General features: G+C 34.5%; 1 protein-coding gene across 4 annotated transcripts in view; it reads right to left on the bottom strand.

The window, feature by feature from the left end:
- The window catches only part of Efa6 (Exchange factor for Arf 6), a 194,513-nt gene that overhangs the window by 18,570 nt on the left and 157,470 nt on the right, over positions 1 to 18,473 (bottom strand). For 3 of the 4 annotated variants that reach the window (XM_065366757.1, XM_065366758.1, XM_065366760.1), the window contains 3 exons: positions 8,656 to 9,788; positions 1,380 to 1,556; positions 928 to 1,172 (listed from right to left, as the gene is read on the bottom strand). In XM_065366757.1, the coding sequence (XP_065222829.1) occupies positions 928 to 1,172; positions 1,380 to 1,556; positions 8,656 to 9,788 (1,555 nt within the window). The remainder of the gene's footprint in view (positions 1 to 927; positions 1,173 to 1,379; positions 1,557 to 8,655; positions 9,789 to 18,473) is intronic. The other variant, XM_065366759.1, reaches the window with a different exon arrangement.

The raw sequence follows: 18,473 nt of genomic DNA, 5'->3' as shown, positions 1-18,473 counted from the left end.
CACGAGTTTTGATTGCAATTTTGGTATCAGTTTTCTTCAATTTTTAATTTCAATTTCAACTCAAGTTTCAGTTTCAATTTTAGAGAAATCAATTTCAAGTTTTCATCACAACATTGACTTTAATTTTTTTCAACTTTCGGTTTCAATTTCAGTTTTTAGTTTCAAATTCAAATTTTTGTCACAACGATTATTTTCGATTTTCTTTTCAATTTTCACCTTCACTCTCAAATTTAAGTTTAGTCAGTTTTCTCGCTTTTTCAGTTGTAATGTCTTGATGCTAAAATGATTGCATTTTCATTTCAATTCGTAGTTTGGTTTTCAAAATTTTAGATCCAGTTTTTCATGAGTTTTAATTTTGAATTTATAGGCTCATTTATAATAGTAATAGAAATTCACAAAAAAAAATAAATGAAAAAGTTGAATCTATGGTTTTTAATAGGAGAATTTCAATTACCATTATAAATGAGCCTTATGTTGCAACAACAATTTCATCAATTTTTTCAGTTTTCACTTTCAATTCCAGTTCTTGTTTTCTCAGTTTTCACTTTCAATTCCAGTTCTTGTTTTCTCAGTTTGTAGTTTCAATTTCAATTTCAATTTTTCACCAACAGAATTCTTTGGAAATGTATTGATAAACATTTTCCAAAACTCCAACTGCTGCCAAAGTTTTGAAGATGTGCAAAATAAGCAGAAGATATTTCCTATCGATTTTTTTTTTTTTTTTTTTTTGTAAAATCTATTCGAATTTTACATAATTTTTTTTTTGAAGTTTTAGAATTGAAAAATTGTCAGAATTTCCAGCACATTGCCAAAGATTTTCAGACATAATTTCAAAAATGTCTACGAGTAATCCACAACCACACCTTCAAACCCTTACTACTTCAGAGTCTTCCGAACAAAGCTTTTCATAAACTACTTTGTACTTACTCTTTGCTCAAATGTCTAGAAACATCGCTTTTTCTAAATCCTTCCAAATTATACAATCGTTTAGCTAATCTCTGCGCCGATGGATAATCCACAGCCTTCGGCGAATAATGGAAACTGTGCAGCGACTCCACATCGGAGCCTGATTCTTCTTCGGAAGATCCACTATGTGATGGCGATACTGACTTGGCCAAGTTGAAAGCGCCTTCGGTTAAAGCCAATAATTCATCGTCGCATTCGGCCAAAGCCTGTAAACAAACCAAAATAAAAAAATCACCAGTTACAGGGATCATTCTGCTCGTATAGTGCTTCAAAAAACTCTACGCATCTAAAAATCTACCAACTTATAAATGAACTCAAAAACACCCTGCGTGCGTATCAGACCGTTTAAAAAAAATTATACATAGATAGGAGAGAGAGAGAGACAGAGAAGTGTGTATAAGTTGTATTCTTACTTCGTATCCTACCCTTTTAGGATCAAGGTTATTTTCATCTTCGTCGTCTTCTTCTTTTAAACTATTGTAATGTCTTAATTTGGAAACGTTGTTAAAGGTGTTATTATTGTTTTCGCTAACAACGTAGTTCATATTATAGAAATTATGCGTCCTTTCTCTTTCCGGAGCCCCTTTAACCTGCCGCCAACAACAACAATATCCGTGTAGATGAAAAAAAAAAAAAATTCAAGATAACAAGAAGAAAGAAAGAAGGAAGAAAGAAACAAAGAAATAGAAAAAGAACAAGAAGAAAAATAACGTACAAATTATTTCATCGTGATCTCCGCAGTAGTCTTCAACAACCCCTACCCTTTCACCGGTAATTACTCCAAAAACGCAGAAGAAAGTAAAAGCACCAACACCAGAGAGTAGTATTACACGAGACGAAACTGAAAGCTGAATTTTCATCCTTCTCAAACGCCTTCCATTTTCACTCTTCGCTCCTTATTTTTCCAATTTAGCGTTTGCATCGTTCGAGACGAGAACTAACGGTAAGCATAGCCTAGCTGTTTATTTACCTCTTCACCTCGCTCTTTCATCTTGTAATTTTCTCTCTCGTACGTCCATGTCCGAGAACATTGACGAGAATTTCCCTCCTCCACCTTGCAGCCTCATAGTTCGTGTTTCCTGGCTTTATACTTATCAAGTGCCTAATGAATGGGAAAGCTCGCGCGTATAGCTCGTGCATTGTTATTTTGAACCCCGTTTGTGTTCGTTGGAACGGTTTTCCATTTGAAAGAAAAAAACACGAGACAATATGAAAAATACAAATATTCAAAATTACACGACAGCTTACATAGTCGAGTTGAACAAGTCTCGTCGTAGAAGAAATACTTACTAATAATAATTCTCATCGATAGGAAATTGGGAAATTTTTCAATGGACGTTTCGATTTTAATTTACACTGTTGTTGTTGTTATTGCTATGTTATCGTTGCTGCTGCTATAGGTAGATGTAGATATTTTAAGAAATTCGTAATTATCGATTGGATGAAGGAAAAAAGAACGAAAACTATTTCATTTTGCAATTTGCGTTAGCTGTATGGGAGGGGAGGAGAAGGAAGAGAATGGTATTCGCGAAGAATTTTTAAATCAACGTTTTTTGGACTGAAAAATGTTTTAATTATAAAAAAATGCACGAATATATTATTTGTAGACCTACGAATGCAAAAGTAAATTTGAAAATTTTGGGGGGCCCGGATCCAATTTCAACGAAAGTTTTTTTTTTAAGAAGGGGCAGAATACCAAATTCTTGTACCTAAAATTTGAGCTACTCAAACTTTTTTTTTTTAATTTCTGACTTTTTTTCAAGTACTGAAACCAAAAAAAAAAAAAAATCCCCTTCAAATATTGACACTAACTCAAATTCAGCTGAACCATTTTCAATAAGTATGTTTGGATTTTTTCAAAATTTCTTAGATGCTCAGTTCGAAACTTCGAAATTGTAGTACTTTTTGGAAACGACTCTTTTTAATGAAATCGACTTGCCCCATCAGTACTTCCTAAGCCAATCATTTTGAAAATCATGGGAGAGAAGAAATTAGAGGTCGAAAAAAAAACAAAAAAAAAAAACGAAATATTCGAACTCAGTGACCTAGAATTATTCAAAATCGACTTGTCGCACCACATTTCCATTTTTCATATTTTTTTTTCAAAAAGAGGGAGGGGGAGAGACGGCTTCCAGTAATCGTGGTATCTAAAACAGGGGTAAAGTATCCTCTCCAAGGAATGTTTCAATCATGGATATGTTTTTAATCAAGTAGACCAGTCTTAATCCTCGAACCAGACACGATTATCCGGACCAGGTCGTCAGCTTGATGCGGACCACAGCCTGAGCTCGATGCTGAGATCTTTGGACTCTAAAGGTAATTGACCCATTTGCCTGGCTTTCCAAGGTTCCCTGTATTCCTATCTAGCCTTTAAAAGTCATTGACTCGTCAACATAACTTCCTCAAGGTCAACTGTATGCCTGTTTGGTCTCTCGAGGTCATTGACCTGTCTGCCTGCCTGGCTTTTGAAGGCCGTCAGGAGTCCTGTCTGGCTTCCTAAGGTCACTTATCTGGCTGTCTAGCTTCTGAAGGCCGTCTGGCATTCAATCTGGTCTCTTAAGATCATTGACTTGTCTGTCTGTCTGTCTGTCTGTCTGTCTGTCTGTCGGTCTGTCTGGGTTCTGAAAACTTCTGGCTTACAAAGGTCATTGACCTATCTGTACGGCTTTTGAGATCTGTCTGTCATCCTGTCTGGCCTCCCAAGGTTATTGACCGGACTGTTTGGGTTCTGAAGGTCGTCTGGCACACATTCTGGCCTCCGAAAGTCATTGACAAGTCCGTCTAGGTTCTGAAGGTCGTCTGGCTTCCAAAAGTCATTGACCTGGCTGTCTGGCTTTTAAGAGCCGTCTGTCGTCCTATCTGGCCTTTTAAGGTCATTGACCTATGAGTCAAGGTTCTGCAGGATGTCTAACAAAATTTCAAAATGAAAAAGTATAGGACTCTAGTAGGACTTTCTGCAGGTCATTTCTCGAGCACTTATTAAATTTTTTCAAGGTGGAGGGGGGGGGGAGAAATTCACATTCAGGTATGAGCCAAATATTTGTAAAAAATGTTTACTTTTCTAATGTCTTCAAACACCTTATGATTTTATTCAAACGTAAACGCCAAAAATATATCGTTTCATTTCAATTTTTCGTTTTATTTCCTCTTTTTTAAACTTTTTGCTAATCAAGTTGAGCGAATAAACAAACTCTTTTGATTTCAATGCAAGAGATAACAAAAATGAACACAAGTAATAAAATGAACGATATTTAGTGTATGTAATCACACAATCCTAAAAAACGTAACAATATTACAAAAAGGCCGTCTAGCTGAAGGTCATTGACCTGTCTCTTTGGGTATTAAGGGCCGTTTGGCCTTATAAGGTTAATGACCTGTCCGTCTTAAAAATTGTAAAACGTCGTGTAACGTGTCTTTTATTTGTGTTTCAAGAGTCTCGAGTTCGGATATCCATTCAATTTTCAGACATCACCTCTCAATGCTCCTCCAGCCCTTCAAATTTTGAAAAAAAACACGAAAAATTGAAAAAAAAGTGATTTGACAAGTTGATTATTTTTACAACTTCAAGATACGAGTAGGTACATATTTATTTATTTATTTTTAAAAATAAAACTTCAAATACCCCCCAGGCCTCTTATTTTGAATTGAGCGAGGAGATGGGAGGAGGGGAGAGGACTGAAACATCGAATCCAAAAAGTGAAAAAATATGCGAAATCGGCAACTATGAATTTTTCAAAATAGACAAGTCACTTCCCAACGTTCATTTTACGGACTTTTTTCGAAACGAAACGGGGCAGAGGGGCTTCGAGTGGTTTATTTATTAGTGGCGTGTGCAAAAATTTGAAAAAATCATGTAACCTGTCGTTTGTTAGGTTTTCAAGGGTCCCGAGTTCAAATATCTTTTTTTTTTTTTTTTTTTTTTTGAAAAGGCTACGACATTTTTTTTTTAAAGAAAAAGGAGTCCAATCAGTAATTTTGTAGCATGTAAAAATATTTCTAGTCTTTGAATCCATAATTTTCTCCAAAAAAATATTTCCCAATAAGGATGATGATAAGATGAGAATATAGGGGAACGTGAGTTCTAGAAAAAGGAGGAATCCACGTAAAAGAAGTACGCAGAATCACGGATTTCTTCACACAAGTTCTACTCATACATGCCTACACAGACAATTAGACATACACAAATCTTCTAGAAGCTTTCTTCATTTATTCATTCATCATTAGGTACCTCTTCATCGAATCACATCAAAGTAATCGAGTACATATCATCTAACAACATAAAATGTGCTCGAATAAAGCGAACAGGCCCTTACTCCTTCAATGTAAAGAATATGTAAATATACACACACTGATGTAATTTATATCGCTATCGCAGAATCATCAGGTGGCAGGCAGTTAGGGAATTTATAGCACAACGAGTATAATGGCTCGTAAACAAGTCGTTATTATACGAATCGAATCGAAAACTGTTGACAAGATATACGAAGTATAGCGAAGAATGAGAGGGGAGAATCGTAAAAATATGAGAGAGAATTTAAAGCTATTCAGTAACAAGTTGGTTCTAAAGATTTAAGAAATTTCAGTTCGTCGCGACCTTCTTCTATACCATCACACTGTTGCCAAACGTGCTCTTTCGTCATAATTCTCTATTTCAGCGTGTTTTCAAGCGAAAAATTTCCAAACTCGTGAAGAGAATCAACAAAAAAAAAGTCATGTCCATCATTTTAGAAAATTAAAAAAAACTAGATTTAGACAACCAACTACCCCCCCCCCCTCCCCTCCCTTCACCTTTCCTGATCTGCAAACTAACATTTTCAAAAAATTGATCTGTTTTCCCCTGTACTTTTCCTTCGTTATACGAATATACAATGAATTCTGACAGACATGACACGCTTGTATACAAAATGGAAACAAATTCCTATGAACATATACGGAGCACCAGACACGATATGTAAGTATACCTATACTTTTCTACAGTAAAACTAGACCTATAGGTAAAGATGTATTATCAGGGTGTCTACCAAAATTTAATTTTCAAAAATAGCGACTTATCGCGACTTTTTATCGCGACTTTTTTCAGTTAAAAGTACCTACCCCCCCCCAAAATTTCCAACGAAAAAATGTTTTTTTCAACAGTTCCCACACCCAATTTTTCAACAAAAAAAAAATGGGATTTTCCAATAGTTCCCATGTAACATGAAAAAAAATTTATGAAGAAAACTTCATTTTATTAATTCTGTGAAAAAGAACACACAAAAAAACAAAAAAAAACAAAACGCAACACAACGAAAAACGGAAAAATAGTAAAAATAAATTACAATTTTCTCTCGAGAAATCTGATAAAATTTGAAGTTTGGACAATTTATAGCGACTTTTTGGTATTTTTGGAGAAAATCGCGACCTTATCGCGACTATAGCGACCTATTTTCAAAATCGCGACTTATCGCGACTTTTAGCGCTATAGCGACCTGGTAGACACCCTGATTATGCAATACACATTAGGCGAACAAAAGAGGCGTCTTTTAGATGCAAATTTATAGCTTCGAGTCGGATTTATCGGCGGTTTAAAATGTTATTATGGGAAAAAGTTCGACGCGCTAGGCTGTTAACAACATTGGGAATTTTATCTCGTGCTATAGCTTTTCGTACCGTATTTTTCAAGCGTCCGCGTCTTGCGACTAACTTTAATCGAGAAATAAACGTGTTAAGTGGCGGCTTCGCGAATTTTATCTATAATAATAGCGAGCAAGGCATCGGAAAATAAGGCTGAGACGACGACCATGTCGAATTTAACGTACTTTTACTCCTAGCCAAATTGATTGGCTGGTGAAACACGACTCGAGCCAGAGCTACAGATGATGGGACGATGAAATTTCGAATTGAAAAAATCATGTTCGAATATTCTAACGCTTTTTTCCCAAGTGTCCGAAAAAAACAAAATAAACCAGGAATATTGGAATACTCTTCGCAATTTTCAAGTATGTAGTTTGTTGAGAAATTTCCATCAAATTTGGATGTTTTAGCATTCGACGAAATTGAAAAAAAATCAATCTAAAAAGAAAATTTTCTACGTTGACTTCGCTTCGTGTTAATTTTCAAGATTGAATCGTAAATTTTTTTCTTCCAAATTGTATACTGAGATGTGAGGTTTGTTGGCCTAGCCAAACATCATGAAGAGAGTCCCCTCCCCCACCCCTCAACCCCCAGAATACAGTAAATGCAAACTAAACCGAAAACAAGACAGATAGAAAAACACCCAAGCATTTAGCGTGACAAGACCGAATTTTCTTCAAATAAAAATCTTTTGCGAACGAATCGATTCAGTTTTTTTGAAATATTTGTACAGCAATTGATCTGTTTATACAATCGAATCGAATCATTTACGAACGATTGACGATTAAATAAATTGATTGATTTCTTGGTGAATCATTCGCAAACGTGTACGATTGATTCGGTTTTTGTGAAACTATTGTATAGGCTACGAATTGATCTGTTTCCAAGCGAAGTGAATCAAATCGAATCGAATCATTTACAACCGATTAGTTTCTAGATGAATCATTCGCGAACGAGCTGATGAATACTTACCGAATCATTCGCGAACGAACCGATTCATTCACACAGTTTTTGATGAATCGTTCGCGAAGGAATCGATTTGTATAAGTGACTAGTTTGCGAACGAATCGATTCATTTACTCAATTTTTGATGAATCATTCGAGAACGAATAGATTCATAAAAGTGACTCGTTCGCGAACAAATTGATTCATTTACTTGATTTTTGATGACTCGTTCGCGAACGAATCGAATCATTTTCTCAATTTTTGATGACTCGTTCGGGAACGAATTGATTCGCCAAAGTGACTCGTTCGCGAACGAATCGAATCATTTACCCAATTTTTGATGAATCATTCGCAAACAAATCGAATCATTTTCTCAATTTTTGATGAATCATTCGCGAACGAATTGGTTCGTTTAAGTGACTCGTTCGCGAACGAATCGATTCATTTACTTAATTTTTGATGAATCATTCGCGATCGAATTGATTCGTAAGAGTGAGTCGTTCGCGAACGAATCTATTTATTTACTCAATTTTTGATGAATCATTCGCAAACGAATCGAATCATTTACTCAATTGTTGATGAATCATTCGCGAACGAATTGATTCGTATAAGTGACTTGTTCGCGAACGAATCGATTCATTTACTCAATTTTTGATGAATCATTCGCGATCGAATTGATTTGATAATGTGACTCGTTCGCGAACGAATCGGTTTATTTACTCAATTTTTGATGAATCATTCGCGACCGAATTGATTCGCAAAAGTGACTCGTTCGCGAACGAATCGATTCATTTACTCAATTTCTGATGAATCATTCGCAAACGAATCAAATCATTTACTCAATTTTTGATGAAATATTCGCGAACAAAATTGATTTGTATAAGTGACTCGTTTGCGAATGAATTGATTCGTATGAATGACTCGTTCGCGAAGGAATTCATTCACTTACTCAATTTTTGATAAATCATTCGCGAACGTCCCCTACACGTACACCTCAGAATTCAGTACTTACGAACGAAATCGAACAAGCCAGCTAGAAAAAAAGCAAGCTGAATTCCCACACACCAGCGAACCACAAGCGAGAAAATAAAAGAACATCGATTCCATCGCAAAAAGCAGTATAGAACATACCTGTACAACAACTCGATGATTCTTCTCGTTGGTCAGATACTTGGAACACATACCGCCGACCGGATCCGGCCCGTCGTTGCCGACGCATTTATTCAACTTGCGTATTTTCGGCTCGCTGACCAGCAGGGTAGAATCGCTATCACTAGGATCGGTAACTTCCATACCAATATCGTGCGAATTCAACATATCGGACGTCTCCTCTTGGTAATCGGGACTAGATATATTGGACAGGGCTTCCAATTGGCTTAAATCGATGCTATTGTTATTCGAGTTAATCACAGGGTGACGTTTGCGATCGGTCGACGACGACATGGACGACATCACCGAAGACGATACCGAAGTCGGAGACGGAGGCGAGATGGAATGCTGCGAAGATCCATTTTCGGACGAGCCTATCGTCGACGAAGACGCCTCAGCCGTATGTTTAGGCGTACTACGAGTCCACAAGGCTCGTTTATCTTCCGTTTTGCTGCCCGTTCCGGTCGCTCCGTCCGAACCCGTATCTAATAATGTACGTAAAGACGACGTCAGCTCGTCGTCGTCCACCTGAACCGAATTCGTCGACACTGAGGGTTCTTTGCTGTAATGAATATCGTCATCCGACTTGGAAATCGTACTAACGCCTTTGGAGTCAGACTGTAGCGACGATAACGATGCCGGAGACGTGTTAGCCGACGATGATTTAGTATCGGATGAATTATAAGACGATTCGACCGGACTAGAGGGTGTCGATTTGACCTTATGGTTATTCTGGCCGAGTACGTTGTTCTTTCTCGTGTGGCTCTTCAAACTGTCGATTTTTTTCTGACTTTTGGGCACCAGCGATGTGTTCTTGGTCAGCTTGAGGACACGTTCGCCGGTCATCACGTAAGCTTCGAACATGGGCTGCGATGCCGAACTGCTCACGCTGACTGGTTCGTTTTCGTATCGATGGCTGCCGGTGATATCGGTCAAAGGTGCCGAGTACGATTGGCTGACGTCTTTTTTACGACCTCGAGACGGCGGTCGATTGCACAGCACGCCGTTACCGTTGGCTAACGAGGCTTCGCCCATGGCACCGATGATAGGATCGTTTTCCACGTTATTCGTTGTCGAAGACAGGTACGTGAGAATTTTCTCTTTCAGCACCGGATCTGTAACATAAAATCCAAACGCAGGTTTGTAAATCGTCGAATTGTAACAACAATACGAGTCAATCAGCAAAATGGGCAATGGACATGGGGCTGATGAGGTTGGACAAATCGTACATTTTATTAATACGCACCTCTGACAATTTCAATGCATCATACTGAAAAATCAAATTTTCAGAATGCAAAGTAAATTTCGTAAGGTTTTCATTTCTCCGCCATCATAATTTTTTAGACATTTTCTTACTTTTTTTCATTTTTTCATTCTTTCAAGAAAGTTGACTTGGATTCATTTCAAACTTGATGATAGTTTTTTTTCATTTACATCGGTTGAATTATTTTTTTTTTTTTTATTCCTTATTTCTACTTTTGTTTCCAAATTTCTGATTCATTTCATCAATTTTTACAAATTTTTTGCCGAATTGCTTTCGTTTTTTACGATAATTTCTTTCTCACATGTTTTTGAATTTTGAAGCTTGCGTGATTTTTTTCTGATGAATCAAACTTTTTATCATGTTTTGCAACTTTTCATTTTTGAGTTTTTTAAAAAAAATTTTCAACTTCGACAATTTTTACTATTCTTTACATCACTGTTTTCAATTTGTTTTTTTATTTGACAATTTTCCAGCTTCCTGATTTATTTTCTGATCAGAAATTTTTAAATTTTTTTATCAGTTTTTTTTTGTTGAAATTTTCTTCTTTTTTTAATCCATTAATTTTCAGATTTATCAGACAGTTTTTACTATTTTTTATGTAAAACCATGCAATCATAATTTTTTTAGTTTCTTATTGGCACCAAGCAATTATAACCCCCCCTCCAAAAAAATTCTGAGTTACCTCGAAATTTCATACTCGCTTTTTTGTTTTTTGCAGTTTTTCAGCATTATTATTATTTTTTTTTTTTGATTCCTTGTGTTACTCTTTTATAATAAATTTCATCAACTTTTTGGCATTTTAATTTTTTCCTGATTTATTATCTGATCAAAGAAATTTCATCATTTTTTTTGTTGAGATTTTCTTATTTTTTAATCCATTAATTTTCTGATTTATTAGGCAGTTTTTACCATTTTTTTATTTCAAATCATGCAATCATCAATTTCTTGGTTTCTCATTGTCATCAAGCAATTACAAACACCCCCCCTCCATCTGAGTTACCTCAAAATTTCTCACTCACATTTCTGTTATTTGCAATTTTTCATTATCATTTTTTTTTTCAAGTTTCTGATTCGTTGTGTTACTTTTTCATGAATTTAACCAAATATTATCAATTTTCTTGCATTTGTCTTCAACGTTTCGCTTTTTTAAAAAAATTTGTACGATTTGTTTTGACAATTTTTATTAATCTTTTCCTTTCTTAACAATTTCTCATTTCTGTGTATTTTTCAGTTTTTCAATTTTTGACACTTTCAACGACCTCCACTTTTATTTACTTGAATTGTTTTGGCATTTTTAAAAAAAATTCTTCAATTTTTGCAAGTTTGTCTCAAAGAAGGAGGGTCATTATGGCCATTTTCGTGCCCCCCGCTACTTCGAGACTTGAATGGCCTTTTCTTATAGGGGATGGCCCCTATTATTAATATCAGGTGATATTTTCCCAGGGGAACCCATAGGGGTACTGTGGGGTGGCCCCAAAGTCGAAAATTTCAAAAAATATCAGTCAAAATGACTAAATTGTATTAAAATATCGTATTCGCATATTATATTGGTTAAACCCATGTATTTAAGACCATTTCAGCTCAAAGTTTGAAAAAATTCACTTTAGAACTTTTTTCAGGGGTTCTCAAAGTTTGCCACCCCCAAAAGTGATCTGCAACAATGAGGTCAAAAATTGACTTGAAATAAAAATTCAAGCATGCCAGTCGATTAAGAAGTAAAATGCAACATATTTGCCGCAAACCGGACCTCGATAGCTTTCCATGGTTTCCCAAAATATGGACCTCAAAAAAAAGTCAAAAATTGAATTTTTCGGTATGAGCCAAGTTGGTGAGGGGGTTGCAAATGATATCAATTGAACTTACTACTAGTAGCAATAAACCATGAAAAGGGCATTAGGGTGGCTCGACGGGAAGGGTCAAAAAAGGGGGTTCCAAAATTTTCAAAAATAGAAATACCCCAACCACAACCCCTAAAAAGGTCAAAAATGAAAAAAGCGTTACGTGCCGCATTGCTTACCCTTAAAGCAACATATATTCGCTACTTTTAATTTTTTACATTTTCGAGCAGTGGTTCCAAAATTTTTTGAAATTTTCGACTTTGGGGCCACCCCATAGCCCCCCTATGGGCTCCCCTGGGAAAATATCACCTGATATTAATAATAGGGACCATCCCCTATAAGAAAAGGTCATTCAAGTCTCGAAGTAGCGAGGGGCACGAAAATGGCCATAATGACCCTCCTTCTTTTCCATTTTTTTATGAATTGCTTGTCTTCTTTCATTTTGTTTTGACACTTCATTACAAGTAACTTCATTCAATTTTTTTTCAATTTTTTATACTTACTATTTTCTGGTATATTTAAGCTGATTTTCACAAACATTTTTTCATCTTTTTGCATTTTTTGCATTACATATTATAAGTAATTACTCATTTAATTCATTTGGGCATTTCTTGCAAGTTTCTTCGATTTTGTTTCAATTTTTAAATATTTTTTTTGCAACTTTCAACAAACATTTTCATAATTAAATTCTTTTGTTTTTTTTATCCATTTTCCTGCTTTTCAAAATTGTTTTGACTACGGTTCAACAAAGTTTATTCTTATGCTGATTTATCGATTGCTGATACATTTTGATCAATTTTGGAGCACCCTTTAAAATTTTACATAAAATTACCTATAATAATCTTTTATCAAACTAAAGGCCATCTTTTTGACGAATTCTTACGTCATTTTCAGCCACTTTTACAAGATTCTCAAAACTGATCAAACTTTGCCTCAATTTTGAGTCTCACTTTGAAAGATTTTTTCAAATTTTCAAAAATTCTCACTTTCATGCAATTTTCAACGTTTTTCATGCAAATATGTTTAATTTAACACATTTTGAGCGATTTTGATTAATTTTTGCAGAATTTTTTTCACATTTTCAATTTTAATTGTTTTACTCCAATTTTGTGCTTTTCTAGAAGCTTCTACGTCATTTTCACAAATTCTCAGAATATTTTACACAAAATATGTTCAATATTATTCTTCATTTTTTACCAATCAATTTTCATGCAATTTTAAATAAAAATTAGACCAATTTATTTTGGAATTTCGACGAATTAATGCAATTTGTAACAAGTTTTTCAGAAATTTTAGTAATGTTTAATCATGTTTTTGAATCATTTTTTCTCTGTCTAATATCACAGTAGATTTTCTTCATCCTGTGTGATATTTCTTTCTCCTTCGCCCATTTAATTCGATAGAATTCAGACCAAATCATTAAATTTTCACTCTTTTGAGCAATTTAAAACAATTTTAATTTGAATTTTCAGCAATATTTCATCAAACTTACGATCATTTCAAATGATTTCTTCAAAAAATTCATCCAAATTCTCCTTGAGCAATGTTCATGCATTTACACCAATTTTTGAAAGATTTTATGGACTTTCAACCAATTTTGATGATATTTCACCGATTTATCAAATTTTGACCTATTTTGAATGATTTTTAGCGTAATTCACACAATTAGAGGGAATTTTTATTTTTATTAATTTTTTTTTTGATAATTCAACGAATTTAAGATACTTTGAGCATGAAATTTCTCGTCTACAAAAGTTGCATAAAATTTCAGTAAAATCAACTGATTACAAAATCACGAAAAATATCACCTTTAGTTATTTTTAGGTCACTCATTTTAGCCACGATCCCAAACTGAAAATCGAAAACCAAAAGGTGGAAGGGTGAGGGGGGGTCAATAACAGAAATTTTGAAAATTGAAGCGAGAATGGTTTTTTGGGTTCCGTTCGATGATTTTGTCAATAGATTTCACCTTCACCCCAAGTTGAGCTCTCCAGGAGAGGGATTCCACATAGCTGGGACATTTTTGAGGACAGAACAGTAAATAAAAACCCAGGTTTAGATGGCTGATTCCAATTTTTCACTTTATTTTACCCTTGACCCAAAATTGAACATCCCTCTTCTTCATTTCATTTACTTATCGAATCTTACCTACACTTGCTTCAGGCAAAGGCTTTTAGAAGGAAAAAAACATAACACAAAGATGCAAATCCATTTAAAGCGGATAACGATTTAAACATCTTTTCAATTCGACAACAAGAATGGAAAAAGAGTTAACGTAGGTACATACAAGTAATCGTGAATTCAACGATGAGATTACATGCCCTTTTTTCCATAATGTTTCATACGTTGCATATCACTCGACAAAAAAAAAAATACTAGGTATACAACTTTGTAAAATGTACCCACAGAAAAACGCTAAAAGCTCAAAAACGCGTATACTATTCGATAATCGATTCTGTTTTTCTTCTTTCAGTACGTCGAGACTCGAGATATAAAATAATACAGATTGAAGGAACCGACAAATCGTTTAATACATATTTTGAAAACATAATATAGATCCGTAATACTCGAGATATACCTTTTTATTCCTTTACCCTTCAAGTTGTACTTCATACCACAAAGTACAGTGTACATGATACTTTACGTTAATCTTTTGTTTTGAATTCTCTCCATCCTTTTCTGGCTTGTGCCTCTTTCTCCTTCAATAGTAATACCAACCAGTGAGCTAGCTACGTATATCTATATTTAAATGATTTTTTTTCTCAACACACGAAGCCAAACACCATATAAGGTTACCAGTGTTGTATAATCGCATTATAGCTCGAGTTGAAAATCAAACTTCATTAATAATGGTTCATTCGATGGCGGTTGGGCTGCAATACCTAAGCGAGCAACGTCAACTTTCATGTTCGTCGAATAACGCTAAATGAATAATTTCCAATTAAACTTTACCTCGTCACTAATCAATTTTAGACTCTTCCTCTTATTATTTATATGATTATAGACGCCTTTACCTTATACCTAATGACTGTTGTGCTGCTCTTATATATGTACATAGGTACGAGAGAGTATCGTATAGGTATAAGTTGAGCACGAGCACGTGTATCTGCGTATTTGACCGCGAAGTCAAGTATATAGCTATAGGTAGGTTTATAGGTGCTCGGTAGGTATTCGTCACATCAAAGAGACGAACCGATTCCAAATAAAATAATACTTTGTTTACTTTGCTTCGATAACGACGATGAGAGTAGAATACGTACGTACTGTACCTACCTATATAAGACTTTGCTAAAATGTTTTCCAATGAAACGAGTTTTCTCAAGTTTCTTAACCCTTTTGGCATTAATGACATTCAAATACCAAGTAGGTAAGTATAGGCAATAAACAATATACCGCGACGTATTTCGCATCGTCGAATCGAAATTACCAATAAAAATATTGAGATAAGAATTTCACAAGGGTTTGATACGTATACGGTTCCAGGAGTTTCGATGAAGTTTCAGAAGATATATACTCGTAGAAAGCCTAGACAAAGTAATCTAAACCTACCTACGTGTGCAAATCGCGCTTTAAATTTACTCGTCTTCGAGGTGCTAATTTATCGAGCTCAAATGGAGCGAAATAAATTTGACAATTTAGTTCTGAAACGCATCGCGAGCCATAGAAGGAAGACCAATGTACTAAAATTATAGCATTCTGACAAAACAATTGGATGAAAACTTATCATTTTTTTTATCAACTTTGGAAGGGAGCTGGGAGCAATGGAGCAATTTTTCCAAATCTCAAACTTTGAAATTTAAAATCTGCTCTGTCGCGCAACTGTAAGTACCTATTATACTTAGCAAATCGACAGCTTTATGAACGGAAATTATCATGGGTTTCGGTTTTTGGAAAATAGATGAAACGACGAGGTAAACGCTGCCAACTTGATACAAATAAGGTGGTATTTATAGTTGATGAGTTCATAGATGGGAGCTCGGTTGACGTTTCGATTAAACGGTATCGAAGCGTTAGCACGTCATAGGTATGGACTAGCTGGTAGGACGAGTCGTAAGTATGTACCTCTGGGAATATTGGCCAGTGTTCGAAGTTTAATTTTGCATTCGCTTCTGCAGCGTTAGCTAGTTTGATCAAGTTTTTAAGGGTAGGCTGCAATTTTCACTTTCGAACGATTTTTTTGTTTTTTTTTCAACATTCCAGCCTGTGTCATTCTGAGACAGGGGCAAGAAGTAGTGTGAAATTTCAATAGAATAATTATGCCTTTCGAAGGTTTGATTTGCCTGGAAAAAAATAGAGGTGGTTTTTGTTCGAACATGAAACGTACTAAGGTGTGATGAAAAAAAGAGGTTCAAATCATGGACTAGTTCTTTTTAGTGTGCGTAGCACACTATTGGTTTCGCTTTGAGAAATGAAATTTTATTGGAACTGAATGTTCTCTTAAGCTATCCAACCGTTTTTTGTACCTATTGGACACCAATTGAGAATCATTAAGGCGGAGGGAACAGATTAATTTTCATTCAATTCGGATGGGTAATTCCTGAGTAATTGCAATTTCAGTTCATTATTTTAATGCAATAAATCCTAAAAAAGGGAAAAGGGGACTTGCAAAACACCTGCCGCTCATTGTACCCTGCTATACCCCCAGTCTGCCCGCTGTGTATTTTAAGTGGGAGTGGTTTAGTGGGGCGTTTACCAAACAATACATACATATATTCTTTTAATGCCCTAACCCACCATGTGAACTCTTGGCCGAGTGGTTAGGGCATTTAGGTAGGAATAGGAATATTGTAGGGACTCAGGTTCGAATCCCCATGAGGTAGGTAGGTATAGGTGACGGATTTTTCGTTGGAAATATTGGATAGGTAAATGCTTTGGAGTGAGTACAATGATGTTGGTGCAAAAAAAATGAATTCTGAACCATGTAACCCCCTCATTTCAATTTATAAAAATCAAGTTATGAAATATGATGATTTCATTTGCTAAATGAATTTTCATTCCATTTATTCAAATACTTTTTACTACTTATAACGTGGTAAGTATAGTAAAAATCATCTTAAGATGACTGAGTGATTTTTACTTTTTATGATAGGTACATATAAAAATTACTTTAAAATGAGTAATTTTCAAACAACATGGTTTATGTAATTTTTATTATCATGCTTTAGTAAAAATTATTATTGTAACTGAGCAGTTAGAAAAATTACAGAAGAGAAGAAATAATTATAACCTGTCTAAGAATAGGTCACTCTAAAATCACACACAACCATCTCTATCAAAAAATTCCAAAACCCCCCTGTCAATTCAGTGAAAATGAACCTACATCCATCCAACATTTACTATTCACCTGTCCTAAATTACAGCAAACAAGACTATCTCTCAAAATAGACCCAAATTCAATGACCATCCCAGATAACCCTTCTGAAATCCAAAAATTTATAACCCTACTAAAGAAAACCAACCTAATAAACCAAATCTAAACCCTTCTATCCACGGGTGTAATAATCCTGCAATTATAAACACCCAAAATACGAGTATATAAGAAAAAAAAAAGGTTTCAAATCAAAACAAATTTGATCATACTTAATATTATGTATTTTTGAATGGGATCCGGTTATTGTGCTGAATATGTAGTTAAATTTTTTTGTAAAAATTACCGATATTTTTTTTGTGTTATTTAGAGGCAATGCGAATTCTGAACATAGGTATTTTATAAGATTTAATAATTTAGAATCAATGGCAAATTCTGAAAATTGGTTGGAAATTTTATAAATTTGAAGACAATGAAAATTCTGAAAAAATAAAATGAAAATTTGTCACTTAGAGACACTGAAAATTCCAAAAATTGATCAAAAGTTCTGTACCTAAGTTGTAGATAATGTGAACTTGAAAATTATATGAAATATGTAGTATGTAATATTTATGAAGATATGAAAAATTAGAGGCAATGTGAATTCCAAAAATTGAGTAAACGTTTTGCAATTTGTGGTCAATATGAACTTGAAAATTGAATTTGAAATTTTGTAATTTGAAGACAATAAGAATTCTGAAAAATTATTCAAAATTTGGTCGTTTAGAGGCAATGTGAATTCTAAAAATTGATTGGAAGTTTCCTAACTCAGCAGCAATGCAAAATTCTGAAAATTTATTGAAAACTTTATGAAATTGTAGCAATGGGGAATTCGGGAAATTGATTTGAAATGTTGTAAATTTTAAAACAATGCAAACTACGAAAAACAACTAGAAATTTCTTAATTTAGAAACAATGCAAGCTTAGAAATTATTCTGAAGTAGGTATTGTAATTTGGAAGATATGAAAACACTGAAAAACAAATTATTATTTTGAAGCAATGAGAGTTTCGAAAATATTATTATTTCTCATCAGTCATCACTGTGACATGGTTGAGTCACTTATGCACTACCTAGATATGTATGTAATAGCGGTTATAGCTGTAGAAAAGGCAGCTAGCTACGCACACTTTGCAGCTAAGCTTTGCTTAGCTGTCTAGTTTTAAATTTTCGACTCAATAATGAAATATCACTGATGGGAACTCTACAGGATTTTTTCCAAGTTTTCAATATGTAGTCATTTTCAGAAAAAATTACTTGTGACAAAAATGAAAAAATTACAATAAGCAGTACCTACATAATTTAACAAAAATTACAATAAGCAGTAATTCAACAAAAATTACAATTAGCAG

This window comes from Planococcus citri, chromosome 5 (genome assembly GCF_950023065.1).
Source record: "Planococcus citri chromosome 5, ihPlaCitr1.1, whole genome shotgun sequence".
NCBI lineage: Eukaryota > Metazoa > Arthropoda > Insecta > Hemiptera > Pseudococcidae > Planococcus > Planococcus citri.
The sequence above is the reverse complement of the archived record's forward strand: the minus strand, read 5'-3'. Positions and strand labels throughout refer to the sequence as shown.